Genomic DNA, 18,745 nt, shown 5'->3' with positions numbered 1-18,745 from the left:
AAAATATGGCTACACTTGGGCCAGGGTCTGACCAGTCAAATTTTGGTCAGGGTTGACTCCACTAAATTCGTCGGTCGGGATCAACTCGATTGAATATGGCCAATTTTCGATCACGACCGACTCAGATAAATACAACCAAATTTCGTTCGGGACTTACTCGATCGAATACAGCTAAATTTGGGCTAGGACCGGCTTGACCAAATTTTTTGACATGGCCAACTCGACTGAATTTAGCCAAATTTAGGTTGGGACCGACTCGTCTGAATACGACCAAATTTCAGTCGTGGTCGACTCTGCCGAATACGACCAAATTCGAGCCAAGATCAACTCGGCCAAATTTCGGTCGAGGCCAACACAATCAAATTTTGACTGGAGCCAACTCGACTAAATTCAGTCAAATTTCGGTCGTGAATGACTCAGTTGAATACGACCAAATTTCGATCGTGACCGACTCATTTGAATACGACCAAATTTCATCCTAGGTCGTCTCAACCAAATACAACCAAATTTGGGCCAAGGCTGACTCGGCCAAATCTCAATCGATGCCAACTCGATTGAATTTGACCGAATTTTGATCGGAGTCAACTAGGTTGAATACGGCCAAATTTTGGTCGTGGTCGTCTCGGCCGAATATAGTCAAATTTTGTCTGGGTCGGGTCAGCCTAATGCAATCAAATTTAGGTTGGGGTCAACTCGATCGAATACTTCCAAATTTTGTCCAAGACCGGCTGGGCCAAATTTTGATCGGGACCGACTTGACTAAATTCTGCCAAATTTCGTATAAGGTCACGCCAACTCAGTCAAATACGACTAAATTTGGGCCAGTCTGTCTCTACCTTTAGCTTAACCTAACCAAAAATATAAATTGAAAATTTGGATTAGATATTTTGGATTATCCATTTTGAAAATTTAGATTTAGAAAATGAATATCTAATCCATAAAATATATAAAATGCAGATAAAATTGATATCCAAATCTAATAAAATAAATTTTAAATAAATTAAATTTTTAATAAAATAAATATTAAATGGATTAAATAAGAGAAAAAATAGATTAGATCAAAATTAAAATTTTTGTACACCCCTACGTAATGTCTATCTTGGGAGTATCATGTGTATAACACATAATATTTTATATGAAAAAGTTTAATCAGTGTTTAAAAGAAGCACTTAATACTTGAAACCATAATAGATATATTTGATCTGCACAAAAAAAGTTGCAAATAAGATAACAGTATAAAATTTGTATTTAATAAAAACTCAACCATTTATTTCCAAAACCAAAAGTCAACTCTTGTATTTCCTTACTTTTTACTCTTCAATAATTTCTTTTCATTTTCATCTTTTCTCTCATCCAATCATTTCATATATGTCAAGCACATTAGATACTTTGTATCTCAAACACTATATCATGGTTGACAAAAAAACTTTCAAATATGTAGTTAAAGATGTCTTCTTTAGATTTATGTATATAAAAACACATATTATCCATGATATTTTATTATATGTAAATTGAAAGTATTGTAATGATAATAAATAAAACACAATTCAAATCATTCATTTTAATTTATTTTTATATTCTCAATTTAGCGTGAATTGACAATAAAAAAAGGAGTTCAGATTTTACTGTAATTTTTTAGTACTGTTTTTTTTGTTAAACATTAAAAATAAATCATACTACTCCTTAATTTTTTTTAATATATTTTAAAATTTCAAAACTTATATTTTGAAGACGAAATAACATAAAAAATATTCCCAAAAAAAAAAAAATCCAAATTCTGATAAAAGACGCTATATAAAATATATTAATAAGTGGCTAGAAAGTTCCTTAGATGAACCAAAATTTGAAAAAATGAAGCACAGACTTGGTTTTCATTCAAATGGAAGTGTTCCAAAGAAGATAAAGCATAGCAACAAACCAAATATTTGAAATTCAATTTTCAACTTTGTCCCCTCCCTTTCCAACAGGTTAGGCCTTGCTCTTTATTCCCCTGACCTTCTCTGCCACCCAATCACAGTTTTTTCCTCTCCTTCATAATTTCATTGCATTCCTCATCAATAGCCACAAGAAAAATAGCAGTTCAATTAATCCATTTTCCTCAACAGTGTAAATTAGAAATTGTTGATAAAGTTTCATTGGCGTCTCTTTGTGTTCACATTATTTTGGCTGCGAGAGAGAAGAGAGAGCGAAATTCACAAGAGAAAGAGGAAGATGGTGCTGAGGAAAGTGGGGAAGTATGAGATTGGAAGGACCGTTGGAGAAGGAACCTTTGCGAAGGTAAAGTTCGCTCAGAACACGGAAACTGGTGAGAGTGTTGCAATGAAGGTGCTCGACCGTAGCACCATTTTTAAGCACAAAATGGTCGATCAGGTACTCTCTCTCTCTTGTTCTTATTCATTGAATCAATTTCTGAAATTCAAGCACCGTCAGTTAATTTAGTAATTTTAGTCTTGAATTTACAGAAATTTAATGTTCTGCTATGCTGTTATGGTATGGCTAACTCGATTTTAGGGACTAGCAATTAGTTTAATATCTTGTTTTGATATTTATCAGTCAACTGAGTTCGTGTTTAGATCTATGGTGAACCATCCAGAATCAGGTCGAAAGACTGGTTAACTTGGTTTTAGTTAAATTTTCGTGTTTGGATTCACTTTGAATCATTCAGAATCTGGATGAAAGATCAGTTAACTTGGTTGTAGTTAAATCTTCGTTTGATTTCAAGTTGGAAAATTAATTTTAGGTTTAGAATTTATTTTGACTTGAAGCAATTTCTAGATAATTTTTGTGTTGGATAGGATAATAAAAGTTTTTACTCAATTTCATTACTGGTTTTTAGACTATAGCAAAAACATAATAAACGTAAACTTAGATAAATTTTAACGGAATTGTAGATGTAACAAGAACTACACTTGCTTCGTTTAGAAGCCTATTAGCATAACAAAGTGACGGCTGTCCTAGACACTAAAAAATATCACCAAATCAATTTTGTTCAAAATTTTTCATGGACTAATACACACTTAATTCCTAACACTATTTATATGGATACGATGATATGCCCTTGTGTCTGCGACCAAATCACCTGTTAGTTTTAAAAATCAGTATCAAATTGATTGAGCAATGATGTGCGATTTGCGAAATCAGATTGATTGACGTTAAAGTTCCCTTTCTTAATTTCAAGGACAGGTTTGGAATATTCCTCTTTATTTTGCTACTTAAAAGGGATGACAAATGATCATTTCCTTTTCTGCAAGTTCTTTTAATAAGCTATTAAAAAGGGTTCTTTAAAATAAGTAGTTCTGATATGCAATTTTTATTGTTTTCATGTCTTTTTGCTATAGTAGAAAAATGCAGGGCTCAAGCGTCTTCCCTCGTCAATTCTTAAGTGAACTCGTGTATGGTGATTGGTTACATATGGTGATTTGTTACATATGGTGATTTTTGACCATATTTAATATTAGGTTTAAATGCAATTTTGGCTACAACAATCTTGTGAATGTGTAATTTTGGTCAGCCCACAACTTCTAGTTTTATAAAATTAAACAGTTATGGTTCAATAATATGTTTTTCAATATCTACCAAAAATGCTGATGCATTAGTAAATGATAACAAACTTAGTTACCTATTTTCTTTTTTACTTAGAGTATTAATAATCATTTTAATTGTAAAAGCTTTAACATTACTAAAGCAATAAATACGTTATTTCTTTGGTTAGCAATTAGATGGTAAATTATATTGATCTGAAATTGCTTAATTTTTAAAACTTAGAAGACTAAATGTGGTATTAAATTTTTATAAGGACCAAAATTGCACATTAACCAGGGTCAAGAGTTGATTTAAGCCTTAATACTTTTATGATGAACTATGAATATTAATTAATTTCTTTGATGCAATACTTTGATTGGATTAGATTTCATGTTAGTCAGTGCTAGTTTAAGCCGTTTAGGCCTTGGTTTCTCCCTTTTTAAGATATGAGAGGTTTTTCTGTACAATGGTGGCAATGAGGTTTAAATCGAAGAACTCATATTAACTTTCCAAGCCCCTCACTAGATGCTAGAGGTTTGATGACTATATTTGTGAACTATGATTGCTATGGTTCCTATTTTTGTTTTTGTATTTTATTTTTATTTATTTATTTATTAATAATGCAGATCAAGAGGGAAATTTCTATTATGAAGCTAGTCAGGCATCCATACGTTGTTCGTCTGTATGAGGCATGTGATATTCTTTTTCCCTTCTTATATAGTACGTTTGAAATAAGCTATTTCTGGGCAAAAAGGCTTTTAATTTAAGGATTGCTACAAGAGATTTTGGTAAAGAAACTCATTTTTTTCTTCTCCAAAATAACTACCTTAAAAGGTCGTTAATTACTTGTTTTCCACTTCATGATGAATTGATGATGATCATTGGAGTGTTAAATATGGTATCAACTATCAAGTTTTAGACCTATTTTCTGGCAAGTAATGTAAAATAAAAATTATAAAAATTTCCGTTTTTTATCCTGCAATGTTGCAGAAGAAGGTGCACAATGTCTACATATTTTCTACGATAGGTCTTTTAATGTTTCTCTCTTGGCGGATCACCACTCAATGCTCAAATCATTCTTCTTTGATATGACTTTTTTCAGGTTCTAGCTAGCCGTACTAAGATTTATATCATATTGGAGTTTATTACAGGTGGTGAATTGTTTGATAAAATTGTGAGTAGCTCAAGGTGGATTTATGCTATAAGCTTTTTGTGTGACTTTTATCAGTAATTTTCTCAGTGCCAATAAATAAAGTAATGGTGTAGGTAAGCCATGGGCGTCTCAGCGAAGCTGACTCCAGAAGATACTTCCAACAGCTTATTGATGGTGTAGATTATTGCCACAGTAAGGGTGTTTATCATAGAGATTTAAAGGTTTGTGTTGAATGGGATCTGGAATTCTGTTTTCCTATTTATCATGATTTCTGCTAATTAGTATTTCCTTTTTCTTTCTGCAGCCTGAAAATCTTTTACTTGATTCACAAGGAAATATAAAAATTTCAGATTTTGGTTTGAGTGCATTTCCAGATCAGGTGAGAGATTGCTAACAAATAATTCTTAAAATTGACTTTAATTCATGTGTCTGAAATCAAATGATATTCAAATGTTTTCATACTCTTGTCCAATGTTATTTTTGTGGATAATCTCAGGGGGTCAGTATGCTTCGGACAACTTGTGGAACTCCTAATTATGTAGCTCCCGAGGTAATACGTGATTGGCTTTCTTCTTTTTTAATAACATGTTGGAACCAATTTTTCCATAAACACTGCTAAGGAAAGAAAAAGTGAAATAATTTTCTTCATAAACTAAATTCAGCCATACATGAACTGATTTGTGTAAGCTCTCTCAAATTTGATTCTGGAAAATCGTATTTTTAATTAATGTATAAGCTAGTTTTAGTTTATGGGGAAGTTTTCATTTTTTTCCTTATTTTTTTTATAGTGCTTGCGGAAAAAAATGACTCAAATAGATCTAAATGATTTCATGTCATCTTCTGCTTCTGACTATTTTTTGTGCTTGGCCTTTGTATTGGAAACTTATCTTTGTGACTTTAGGTACTCAGTCACAAGGGTTATAATGGTGCTCCAGCAGATGTTTGGTCCTGTGGAGTTATCCTCTATGTTCTATTGGCTGGATATCTTCCCTTTGACGAACTTGATCTAACGACGTTGTACAGTAAGGCATGAATTTATATACATGGCAAATATATGTTTTACTGCATAATATATAGGATCCGCTGTTGTAAATGTCTTAAAACTTTTCTCTTGCACATAGTCACTGCTGTTGATGCAAGTTCTTGTGATACAGGCTTTCTTCATGGTGTCGAATGCTCAGGAAACACTGCTTTGTCTAACAGTTTCTTTTTACCAAATTTTTTGTTCAAAATGAAATCTTGGATCATTATGAAAGCTGCTGAAATGTTTTTCTTATTCCTGTGTAGATTGAGAAAGCACAGTTTTCATGCCCTACTTGGTTTCCTGCGGGAGCAAAGTCTTTATTGCACAGAATTTTGGACCCAAACCCTGAACATGTAAGAATCGGCTATTTTTTTTTTTCTTTCATGTCAGAAGAATGTTGAGACACTGCCTTTAACTGTTAATTTATAATTAATATTGTCTGTCTGGGTATAGAAGCAGAGAATGAGTTTCGTCTGTGATGTGCTTAATTGTTGCATTAGGATTAGAACGCCTCTACAAAGCTTAAGAGTGTGATGATACGTAGTTGTCAAGCCTAAACATGATTCGACTATTTTCCTTCAAAAATAAATGAAAAAATGTTTATCACTAATAATTTTACCCTATGGAAGGGTATGATAATAACTTTAGTTTACCGAGTAATCAGGACGAAATGAAAGTTGCAAGTATCTGTATTGATATATTTAAGATAATGCATGAAAAAGTAATATATTAGTAGTTTTTTTATGTTGAAGAAAATAGTTTTTGGAGCCCACCCATTTAGTTTTCATTATTAATACGTAAGGGAGGAAAAATGAAATTTTGTGCTTGTGAGTACAGTAAGTGGTCATTAGTTAGTGGAAAACATTTTCTATTTTCACTTCCTGTTTGTCTCTTTTAACTACAAAAATTTCATTTTGTTTTTACTTTTATTCTTGTTTTTAAAAGCTTGAATTGGAAACAAAGAAAAAAAAATAATGAAAAATTGTTTTCATTGTTTTCTATATAAACTTTTGAAAACTGAAAATAAAATAAAAATATATGATTATATTTTTGTAATTAAAAGTTGACAAAAATCGTTTTTTCTAACCAAACGGCCTCATATTGTTACAGAGAAATCTATGTGTTCTCTTATAAATAGAAAACGGAAAAATGAAAATAATAGTTGTTGTGTTCTATTCAATTTGAAAAAAAACGACAACAAATAAAAACACGTGATGCTTTTTTTAACTAAAAGTAAAAATGGTTTTATCAAAGGCCTTATCCTGAGGATGAGAAATCTTTAGGCTCTTCATATAGACAGATTAGACGAAATTATGTTTCACCAAATACTTCTTGTTCCTGTTCTAGATTATTGGTTCCATTAATATGAAGAACATGCTCGACTCATTCTTGCCTTTCAAGGATTTTGTTTTTTCCATTTTCTGTTGCTGAGTATGCTTTAGTTTACATGGATATGATAAATTCATAATGTCTTAATCTTAATATTCTAGTGGATTTAGTTTTTCCTTCTCATGTTTGTTTCTCACAACTCTCTTTCCCATTCTCATTGCTGTTTATGTTTCAGCGTATAACCATTCAGCAGATAAGGGATGATGAGTGGTTTCAAAAGGGATATGTTCCAGTCAGTCTCCTCGAGTATGAAGATGTAAATCTGGACGATGTAAATGCTGCATTTGACAATGTTGAGGTCTGTTTACTCTTTAATTCTGCTTTAGGTCAAGTTTAATTTTATACGAAACTTGTCTGTTTAAGCGTATTCACCAGAACTTTTCCAAATGTACTGAGTTTGGAATCCTAGAATGAATTTATATAATATAAATGCTCTGTGCTATCTTCCTATATACTTTTCTAGAGTAGTTCAACGGTACACAATAACAGTATTAGCAAATAAAAGGTAGAGCTTTAGTATTAATATACTCAAACCTACGGCGTAATCAAATATCAATGACGATGGAAATATTAACATAAAGGAACTGATTCAAATGCAAAAACTTTCACACGGTTTGTCTTTGTTAATTTTTCTTCTCTTCAATTCCGGAAGCTTGCTTTTTCTTTATGCATTTATATGAAATGTATCTTCTTAGTCATGTTAACATATTGATTATTTTCACTGTAGGATCAGAGCACTAATCAGCAATGTGAGAATGACGACATGGGTCCTCTAACTCTTAATGCTTTCGACATGATAATTTTATCTCAAGGCTTAAACCTTGCAACCTTATTTGATCGCGGAGAGGTATTTAATCATGATATTGTAATTGTGTTTGTGCCAATTTTTGATTAATCATTTGTGCAAACAGTCAAATAATTACTGATGTAACCTATTAATGAAACTTTGCATCAGCACTGCTTGTACTTGTAATCCTGACCAAGTATAATAAAGTGCATTATTGCACGTCCCATTTTCTGTATCTTGAGGTATGAATCATGTTTGTTTCTCTTTTATCCTTACAGGACTCTATTAAATACGAAACACGCTTCATCAGTCAAAAGCCACCAAAAGTGGTTTTATCGAGTATGGAAGTTGTGGCACAATCAATGGGGTTTAAGACGCATATTCGCAACTACAAGGTTTGTAGCCTGTAATTCTGCTTAGTAAATTGCATCGGTTTACTGTTATTACACCTCCCAACTTACTTGATCTTAACTAATTTTGTTTGTTCACTTATTTACTCTGAAAGTCACTGATAGAACACTGATTGAACAGTGTTTAGATCACATAAATTACAAGACAACACACATATTTTGATAAATGAGAAAGGATGCCCAAATATGAGGTCAGGCTACCTCCTAAGAAGAGATGAAAGAAGGAATGGGAAAACTTTTCTCTGCCTCCATTCAATGCACAATACAAAATATATAAGACAAATGCTATTGAAAGATTCTCTATGCTACGTGGCACGCAGGCCAAATAACAATACTGGAAAACTTAACAAACTTCTTCTAGAAGGAAAAAGAGTCCTAAAAGCATATCAGTGAATGAAATCAAACCAACCAGCAGGCCTATTGATCATCCTCTTGGGCCTTGTATTTCTCGCTATTGGGTCACATGTAACAATACCATCCCCTTCGGCAAGGACCTTGTCCTCAAGGTCATATAAGGACTTGAGCTCGCTCCAGTTCTCCCAAGATGTGTCATCGGGAGGCAACCCGTTCTACTGGACCAATGCAAAACGCATAGGAGACCCATCCACCACCATAGTTTTAAAATCCAAAATTGCCAAAGGAGTAAGGAGGGGATTGTTGTCAACAGAGTCTGGGGGAAGTTGATCAACGTGCGTTGGGGGGGAACCCTCATGGAGCTTCAGCCTAGAGCAGTGGAATACGTTGTGAATTTTGGACTGCGAAGGAAGCTCAACTTTGTAAGCCACGAGACCAATTTTCTCTAAAATTTGATAAGGCCCGTAGAAACGCTTTGCCAATTTGTGATACTTGCCTCCTGACAAAGAAGTCTGCCTGTATGGTTGAAGTTTAACATATACCCAAGAGCCTATTGGAAAATTCAACTCTCGACGTTTCAAATCTGCATATTTCTTCATGCGTGCCTGTGCCTTAGTCAAATTGTTCCTTAAAAGAGACAAAATTTCTTCTCTAGTTGAAAGGACAGAATCACACCCATCATTAGAGGAAGTGCCCCCAATATACATAGGAATAGAGGGCGGTGGCTTACCATACATCACTTCAAACGGAGACAACCCTGATCCTAAATGAATAGATGTGTTATAATGATACTCAGCCCAAGGAAGATATTTGAACCACTGGCTGGGTTTGTGATGAACAAATGCACGAAGGTATTGCTCAATAGTACGGTTCATGACTTCCGTTTGGCCATCTGTTTGGGGGTGGTAAGAAGAACTCATGCGGAGTAATGTGCCACTGAATTTAAACAAGTATGACCAGAAACGACTAATAAATATGGGGTCTCGGTTCGAAACAATACTCTTTGGGAGCCCATGATGCTTGCAAACAATCTAGACGAACAACTCGGCGACTTTATAAGCCGTGAAATTAGAGTGCAGTGCACCAAGATGAACAGCTTTGGAGAAGCGGTCGACCACAACTAACAAGACCGTATACCCATTGGAGGAAGGAAGACCAGAGACAAAATCAAGGGAGATGTCCTCCCAAACACCTGTCGGAAGGGGTAAGGGCTGGAGAAGACCGCTCGGTTGCTTGGTACTATATTTAGTCTGTTGACAAACGATGCATTGAGCAACAAAAGATTTAACATCCTTTGCCATAGATTCCCAATAGAAATTAGCACAAATGCGTTTCAGGGTTTTGTTAACACCTGCATGCCCCCCAATAGGAGTCTCGTGGAACTCTCTCAATAAGAGTGGAACAAATGTGGACTTGTTGCTAAGCCAAATTTTACCACGATACAAGAGTAGCCCATCTTGCAATTTGAATTGAGGATGGGAAGACGGATCAGAAAGGCACTTATCACGCATAAGAATGAAGTCTGGATCCAAAAGTAGAGAGTCCTTCAAATCTCTTAAGAACACAAATTGGGGAATGGTAAGCATTTGCAATTGACCTTGAGCTGGACATGGGGACCTGGAAAGGGCATCGGCCACAATGTTCAGTTTGCCTGGCTTATACTGAATATCATAGTCATACCCAAGTAACTTAACGAGGTAGTGTTGTTGTTCAGATGTTTGAATAACCTGAGTGAGCAATTCCTTCAAACTCTTCTGATCAGTTTGAATAATAAAAAAATGTCCCAATAGATATTGGCGCCACCTCTTCACAGCGCTGGTGATGGCATGTAACTCACGTATATAGGCCGATGATTTCGACAGACGAGGGCAAAAAACCTTGCTGAAATAAGCAAGAGGGTGATTATCTTGAATCAATACGGCTCCCATTGCAGATCCAGAACCATCAGTCTGCACAATGAATGTTTTAGAAAAATCAGGCAATGCAAGAACAGAAACACTAGTCATGGCTGTTTTCAGTGCTTCAAAAGCCGTTTGAGCAGTAGGAGACCAATGATAACTTCCCTTTTTAAGTAGGTCAGTCAAAGGCAAGGCAATGGCGGCATAACTGGGGACAAACTTCCGATAAAAACCTGTGAGACCCAAAAACCCACGCAACCCCTTGATACATGTTGGGGTAGGCCATTGTATCATTGCCTCGATCTTTGCAGGGTCAGGTGACACACCCCCATTAGTAACGATATGTCCCAAGTAGGCAATTTGAGATTGAAAAAAATAACATTTGTGTGTTTTCAAGAAGAATTGATGGTGGTCCAAAATTGCAAAGACCTGTTGTAAATGAGACATCGATAAGGACGAACATTGACCGGATGAGAATTGGGAAAAAGAGAAATGGCATGATCAGTTTGTCGTTGGGGAGGCAAGGAGGAAGGTTCTGTAAATAGGGAAGGATAAGATGTGAGCAGGTTTTGCACTTGAGGATTGGGATGCGTCGGTGGAGAAGACGATACAGAGGCGGGACAAACAGTGAGGGAAAATATTTGAGCTGTATTGTCTGTGCGAGCCACCCGTTTAAGGTGATGAAGGGAAATAGAGGCAGGTTGAGAACCGAATTCCCCTTTTAATTCAATGACAGTTTGATGGTGAACAAACTTCATGGTGAGAGCCTGATAATCCATCAATATGGGCCCTAATTGTTTTAACCATTGGGCCCCAAGAACCACATCTGAACCCCCCATATCAAGGACGTACAAATCCACGTGGAAGGAATGCCCCTGAATAGATAAATCCACCGCTGGACACACACTAACACATGCCAACTCTTCACCACTACCGACCAAAACTTTGAGAGGTGTGGTAGGAGATTGGGCCAAACCCAAGGCATGGGCCACCTGTTTCTGGATGAAATTAAGAGTGCTACCTCCATCAACCAACACACAAATTGGGTGGGTGGCAATATAACCCCTAGGACGGAGGGTTTCCGAAGCGCTGGTTCCCGACAAGGCATGCAGACTAATCTGAGCCTGATTCTCTGAACTGTCAACAGGCTGGGGAACAATCCCTGCATCAATAACCCATTCATGGGAAGCTGGGTTAGCCTCCGCAGTGGTGTCGTCGACATCAGCAATGAGGAGGAGAAAACGAGCTGGGCAACGATGTGAACGAGAATATTTTTTATCACAGTTGAAGCAAAGGCCCTTCTCACGTCGATCCACCATCTCAGCTTCGGTTAATTGTCTGTAACGTGGTTTTGTAGATGGTGTAGGTAAGAGAGGGGGAAGAGGTTTAGGTGGTTGAGGAGGGAGAAGAGGTGTAACTGTACGAGTGAGTGATGGAGAGGGCCCTAGAGATGAATAAACAGGCTTAGCACGCTGAATGCGAGAGGAATCCCAAAGTTTTTCTTCCTGTAAACGAGCCAAACCAACCGCTTGGGATAGAGTCAAGGGTTGTTGAGCGACCACCTCACGACGAATGTCAGCCTTGAGACCCGAGATGAAGCAGCTTAATAGAAAGGATGATGGTAATCCGGTCACACGATTCGCGATGGCCTCGAAATCAGTGAGGAAGGCCGTAACGGAAGTCGTTTGGGTGAGCTTGAAAAGTTTCCCACGGGGGTCATTGAAGGCGGTGGGTGCAAAGCGGGTTTCCAATGCGTCCAACATATGCTGCCAAGAGCGGAGCTGCCCATTACGATACATCCACTGAAACCAAGCCAATGCAGGTCCATCAAGATAAAATGACGCAACAGTAATGCGCTCCTCCTCTGGGGTGTGATGGTAGTCAAAAAACTGGTTTATTTTAAAAATCCATCCCAGGGGATCAGTACCATCGAAACGCGGCACATCTAATTTAAGAAAATGACGTTGACTGGGATTGTGGGCGGGGGAGGACGGAGGGGAAGATGGGGATTCCAAGAGAGAAAGACGATTGTTCATGTCGGTCATTTGTGTAGAATAAAGGGACATTTGGTGGAGTAGGTCATCTATTTTATCAGAGAGATTTTTGAGGCGGGTGCCGTCAGCCATGGGAGGGACTGAGTATCTCTCAATGAAAGCACCAATTGATAAATGAGAAAGGATGCCCAAATATGAGGTCAGGCTACCTCCTAAGAAGAGATGAAAGAAGGAATGGGAAAACTTTTCTCTGCCTCCATTCAATGCACAGTACAGAATATATAAGACAAATGCTATTGAAAGATTCTCTATGCTACGTGGCACGCAGGCCAAATAACAATACTGGAAAACTTAGCAAACTTCTTCTAGAAGGAAAAAGAGTCCTAAAAGCATATCAGTGAATGAAATCAAACCAACCAGCAGGCCTATTGATCATCCTCTTGGGCCTTGTATTTCTCGCTATTGGGTCACATGTAACATATTTCACCTTTTACATACATGTAATTGCTCATAAGTTTCTTCCCTAAACTGTTGAGATGACGATCACTATTTGAACAAAATATTACTGCTTATAACACTTATTATTATACATATTTTGATAAAATGTACTGCTACTACTTTCTACCAATTAATTGCTATAATTGCCCCTGACCCTTGGTTCCCATCGTCAACCTAAATACTTAAAAGAGCTGATTCTTTTGAAAATAAAACTTGCCACAGTTTCTTAATTTTATTAATCTGAACCGATATTGGTCTACATTTTCAGATGAGAATAGAGGGTATTCCAGCAAACAAGGCTTCTTATTTCTCCGTTATAATAGAAGTAAGTTCCTATTTTCTTCTAGATTTTCAGACTCCCTAAACAATGTGGTTAATAAATGAATTCATTTCCTGGTCGTTTTTTCTTTGTTTAAGCAGGTTTTTGAAATTGCTCCTACTTTCTTCATGGTGAACATCCAGAAAGCAGCTGGAGATTCCAGTGAATATCTCAAGGTCAGTTTTTGAGGTTTTCATTGTTGGTGGTCTCACTTCCCTCCCCATGTCTTTTTTAATTTGTACTTTATGACAAAAAAGTAGCTCATGGATGTTGCAGTTCTACAAGAATTTTTCTAACAATCTTGAGGATATCATGTGGAAACCATCCCATGAAAAAAGCAAATTAAGGAACTCCAAGACTAATTGCAAAGAGTAGTAGTTCTATCACCCTGCTGTATCATATACTATGATTGAAATTTGGAGAAAAACCAAAAAAAAAAACATGGTTATGGAGAGCACCTGAGCCTTGCTCGTCTTCGAGGTTAAAAAAGCCAGCTCGGCTAAGTCCCCTCTTTAGTATTTTTAACCATTCCAACCCTTTGTTATCCCTATAGAGATAGATAGAAAGCCAATAGAAAATAGGAATCAGGTATAAAAAAACATACATCTAGAATTTTATAATGCTAATGTTTGTAAATCTCTTTTTATCTCCCTTTTTTTTGGCCCTGTCATTACATTGTAACCTGTTCGTATAGTGAAAGAGTGCTAGAGATGATTAAATTGTAACAATCTTATTTTCAATTTCAGTTACCACTGTTGTAAGTATACTGAAGTCAAGCACGATTTATGCTAGTTCATATGTTCGTTTTCTTTCTTTCCAGTGCGTCACTAAAATTATCGGGAAAAAATATACTATTTATCCATCGTTGTTCTGTACAGATATAAAATTACTGCACTGAAACTACTTCATCGTGAAGGTTCCTCCGTTGAAAATGCATATAACTTTACTTCATCTTAAGGCCTATTTAACAAGACACTTAAAATATGTGTTAATTATAGAATATATTGTTGTTTATTATATACTTTCTTCTATAAGTAGACCTTAATGGTAAGTTATATGCAATTTTTTGACATTGCCTCTCTTGAACTACGATTTGTATCACATTTTAACTTGATATCATTTATTGTTATTTTACCAAAGAGCACGCACGATAACCTGCAACACTAAATTAGTTACTATGCTGCTATTTTTTTTTTTTTTTTTTATAAATGTTACTCTGCAACAAAAGAGATCTAAGTATAAGATGCAATGGGTGATGCTGTATAAAGAATGATATAGATAACATAACTCGATTCACAAATTAGACTATTTTAAATGAGTTGGATTCAAAGGACTAGTTATAATTAAACTTTGGAATATCATGACCATTTTCCTCTGAAAACTGTAGTATGGCTTTCGATTGAATGTCAATCAACCCAAGAAAAATAGTTCGTAGTCATGAAAGAAAAGGAAACCAATTTCTTGAATTTGTCCAAAAAAAGCTCACTCTACACCTCATTTTTACATTCTGAAAATGATATTCCAAAATGTTTAAAGGGTCAGGATGAGGCTTTTAGTGTATATTACGAAATTCTCCAATTTCACCATGTTATAGTGTGTTTGTTTCCCATGCACACTGGGGCCAACATTTGCTAAGACTTTGGAACGGTCAAACAATCATACACCAAGTTTGTAATAACACAAACAGATGATTTACTGTTGATATTTGGATTCTTTCTGAACATATATCATTAAAAAAAAAGTTTCAGTAAACTCAAGAAATCCGATGTTTCACTTCACATGGAGCCAAGATCATCATACCATCTTAGAAGGGTAAGCCATTTGTACATTGTTTAATACATGTTAAAGATTTCATGTGTGATCTAGTAATCCATGCTCTAACCTTTTGGGAAGCTATAATCACAACAATTTGAAGCTTATCAGTGTAGTTCCACGTGTTATATTAGTAAGTGTGGAGATGTGAAAAAAACTTGTCAATTTTCGATTGCAACACATGAACTTTTAGCTGCTGCGTTTAGAGAAAACCACAAAAATTTCCACAAGAGCATTTTCCATTGACAAATTTGTGAAGCCGCTTACTGTCTCTAACGATGATTTCCCTACCACTCAGTGTTGAGACATACTTAATAAAATTATGGCTATCCCTGCATAATAAAGTGCTCTTCACAACTCTTACTGGACAAGAACTTGGCAAGTTCTCCAACCCAAATGTTATGGCCAACTTTTCACTGTGATAAATAGTAGGGGAGAATGTCTTTTCCTCTTCCTCTTCATCAAGTATTTCCACACTTTCTAGCATCTCGTAGCCAACACTCTTTGCTTTGGCAACTAAATCTTCCAATGATTTACCTATTACTGAACTCTCTGGGTGTGTTTTGTCAGTGGTTTCAAACGAATACACTTTGTTTTTAATACTAATCCAGCTCCAATCCTTCAATTTTCCAACTTTCTCCTCTTTCATCATCTTCCTCACCCTTGAAACATCCTCAAAACGCCCAGCTGAATTGTACATATTCAACAACAATACATATGTTTCTGTATCTTTTGGTTTGAGACTTAGTAACTGTTCAGCAGCATAAAACCCCAGTTCCAGATTCCCATGGTTTCTACAACCAGCAATGAAGATTGACCAAATAGACTCAGTAGGCACACAATTCATTTTCTTAATGAAATTCAGAGCTTGTTCCAGCTTACCTAACCTCACAAACATATCAACCATGATCTCATAGTGGTCCATAACAGGCGTAATTCTATATTTCTTTTGCATGATCTCAAAGTAGTTGAGTGCTTGATTGAGCATTCCAGCATGGCTGCATGCTGCTAAAACACCCACAAAAGTAACCGCATTTGGTTTAACTCTTGTGAGCCTCATATCCTCAAAACCATGCAATGCTTGTTGTGACATACCATGCTGTGAAAAACCTGTAATCATAGAAGTCCATAATATCATAGTTCTAGTAGACATCTCTAGAAATGCTTTGGTGGCCCTCTCAATGCTACCACACTTATTGTACATGTTAACCAGTGAAGAACCTACAATCACATCTGATAAGAACCCAGCTTTCATAATCTGTGCATGAATTTGTTCCCCTTGCTCTAAAGCCATAATTCTACTACAAATAGTCAAGACGCTGGAGAAGGTATACAGATCAGGTTTAATGCCGGACCGATTCAACTTGGAGAAAAATTTCAGTGCTTCACTTCCATTTTCGCGTGAAGAAAGATTATCCTTTGTGAGTTCCATCATCTGTGCATGTCCGGCAATCATTGCATTCCATGTAACCAGATTGACATCATCCATTCCATTAAACAACCTCTGAGCCTCACCAATGCAACCATTTTTTATGTACAGAGACAACAAAGAATTCCTAACATGTAGGTTTGATTCATATCCAAATTTAACACACAACGTACGAACCTGTGTCCCAAATTGTAGAGACTGAATTCCAGAACACTGGCTCAAGACGCTGGTTAAAGTGAACTCATTAGGCTCTATGTTCTCAGAAATCATCTCAAGAAAGAGTTTTAACCCCTTAACAGCTGCACCATTGTCCCCACAAGCAGAAACAGCTGAAGTCCATGAAACTACATTCTTTTCCCTTATTCTCCTGAATGCTTTCAGAGCATACTCCAACTTGCCACATTTGGAGTATAAACTACAAAGCGCATTGCCAACATTGGTGTCAAACTCAACATGATATTTGATTATGTAAGCATGGAATTGATCTCCTAACTTAAGAGAGTACAAAGAAGCACAAGCATTTAGAACAACAGCAAGAGTGTAAGCAGAAGGGTAACTTCCTGCATGCAACATCTCATGAAAAACAAGAATTCCATGCTTGGGCAGCGAGTTCTGCGCATAACCCGCTATTAACGTGGTCCATGCAAAGACGTTTCTTCTAGGCATGTTGTCAAACAGCTTGCGAGCATCATCCATGTTCCCACATTTGACATAAACTTCGACCAAAAATGACATGACATAAACGTCTTCATGAGCACCCGTTTTCATGGCATGACCATGAACAATTTGTGTGTCTGAGTAGGAGCACTCGTCTTTGCATTGTTGCAACAAGGAAAAGTAGAAAGATTGTTCCACCTCTTGTGTTCCCTCTCTGGTCAATGAAAGTGCTTCCCGAAAATCCAAATTAGTGAATCTTTGGCTTTTCTGGAAAGAAATGCTTTGACCCTGAAAGTAGCAATTTCTAACGTGACTATTCTTTTATCTCAACACTTCTTATGCATTGAATACAACCAATTACAAGTTTAAAATAATACTGAAACAATTTCACGACAGACTTCAACACTCAATATCCAATTAGAAGGTTTAAAATGATGTCGAAAACTTTCACCACAGATTAAAAAAACATGTACTTCTATAAACAGATTTATGATTGAAATGGCTACACAATTAAGCAATAACATTAACATTAACATACTTTCAAATAAAACTTATTCCTTGCTTCGATTCAAAATTCAAAAATTGGTGTAATCTAAATAATAATGATGGATTTTTTGATGGGATTCACAAAAGATATACAACACTAATAATACCAGATTTCAGTACATATAAGAAATTATATAAGAAATTGATACCAACTGCACCTCAACCTAAAGACTATAAGATTTATAGTTTTCTTCCTTTTAAGGTGTTAAACTTTCTCATATCTAATTAATGTGAAACATAGATTTTCTACCAAATAATACTAGTGTACCACTATAAATTTTCCTAGAAATAACAATAAGTATTTGAATTTAGAGACTAAAATGAGAGTCTAACAGTACTACGTTGGTTTATCTCAAGAAAGAAATGTGGCTAACCCTTCAAAGATATGTTTGTGAGAGAAGTGAAGTAAATGTTGTGAATAAATAACAGAAAGAGAGAGTACCTTCTCTGTTGGATAAGAGCTTGGTGAGTATTTTCTGGAGTGTTCGTGGAGCTTGAGAGTTGCAGTAACTGCAGTTGAAGAGAAAGAAGCCATGCTAAGATTCAATCAATGAATCTATGAATCTATGACTCAATCTATGAGTGTGAAAGAAAGATTTGTTGCATGATTGTTTTGTGTTGTGTTGGTTTGTTTGGTCGGATAAAAATTGTGGGAAAGGATATATCCCATGCCAACCACTCGATGATAATGGGAACTTAAGTAGGAAATAAGGTTAAAATAATCAGCTACACTAGGCTATTTGAACTTCCCTTGGATTTTAGGTCGGGTTTTTATTTCTTTTGAGTTTGGTTTCTATAAACTTTTCTCATTCAATCATATATTGTTCCTTTAATCAGAACTGGTTACACTGTGATGATGATATTTGAGGGGCAAGATTTTAATGGGTAATGTTTTAAGAACCATAAAATATTAAATTATAAGATTCGAATTTTAGTTTAAATATAATTATAGG

At 36.0% G+C, this 18,745-nt stretch overlaps 2 protein-coding genes across 4 annotated transcripts; one reads left to right on the top strand and one right to left on the bottom strand.

Annotated features, from left to right (window-relative positions):
• Positions 1-1,846: 1,846 nt before the first annotated feature.
• LOC114195636 (CBL-interacting serine/threonine-protein kinase 8-like) lies at positions 1,847-14,112 on the top strand. Of its 3 annotated transcripts, none has more exons than XM_028086173.1 (15): positions 1,847-1,967; positions 2,181-2,370; positions 4,149-4,211; positions 4,625-4,696; positions 4,789-4,896; positions 4,980-5,054; positions 5,172-5,225; positions 5,577-5,702; positions 5,963-6,052; positions 7,264-7,386; positions 7,816-7,935; positions 8,154-8,270; positions 13,298-13,354; positions 13,450-13,524; positions 13,625-14,112. In XM_028086173.1, the coding sequence occupies exons 2-15, from the start codon at positions 2,212-2,214 to the stop codon at positions 13,721-13,723; spliced, it is 1,338 nt and encodes a 445-aa protein (XP_027941974.1). In that variant the 5' UTR covers positions 1,847-1,967; positions 2,181-2,211; the 3' UTR covers positions 13,724-14,112. The 3 variants fall into 3 exon arrangements, with proteins under 3 accessions (XP_027941974.1, XP_027941973.1, XP_027941972.1); XM_028086172.1 differs by having other exon boundaries at positions 2,106-2,370; XM_028086171.1 differs by having other exon boundaries at positions 1,847-2,370.
• A 901-nt stretch (positions 14,113-15,013) lies between these two features.
• LOC114193685 (pentatricopeptide repeat-containing protein At3g24000, mitochondrial-like) lies at positions 15,014-18,510 on the bottom strand. Its single transcript, XM_028083578.1, has 2 exons — positions 18,235-18,510; positions 15,014-17,534 (listed from the first exon to the last, which is right to left on the bottom strand). The coding sequence occupies exons 1-2, from the start codon at positions 18,325-18,327 to the stop codon at positions 15,363-15,365; spliced, it is 2,265 nt and encodes a 754-aa protein (XP_027939379.1). The 5' UTR covers positions 18,328-18,510; the 3' UTR covers positions 15,014-15,362.
• Positions 18,511-18,745: the final 235 nt, after the last annotated feature.

The sequence above is a fragment of the Vigna unguiculata genome, chromosome 8, assembly GCF_004118075.2.
Source record: "Vigna unguiculata cultivar IT97K-499-35 chromosome 8, ASM411807v1, whole genome shotgun sequence".
NCBI classification, from domain to species: domain Eukaryota; kingdom Viridiplantae; phylum Streptophyta; class Magnoliopsida; order Fabales; family Fabaceae; genus Vigna; species Vigna unguiculata.
Note: the sequence above shows the minus strand (reverse complement) of the source record. Positions and strands in the feature narration are given on the sequence as shown.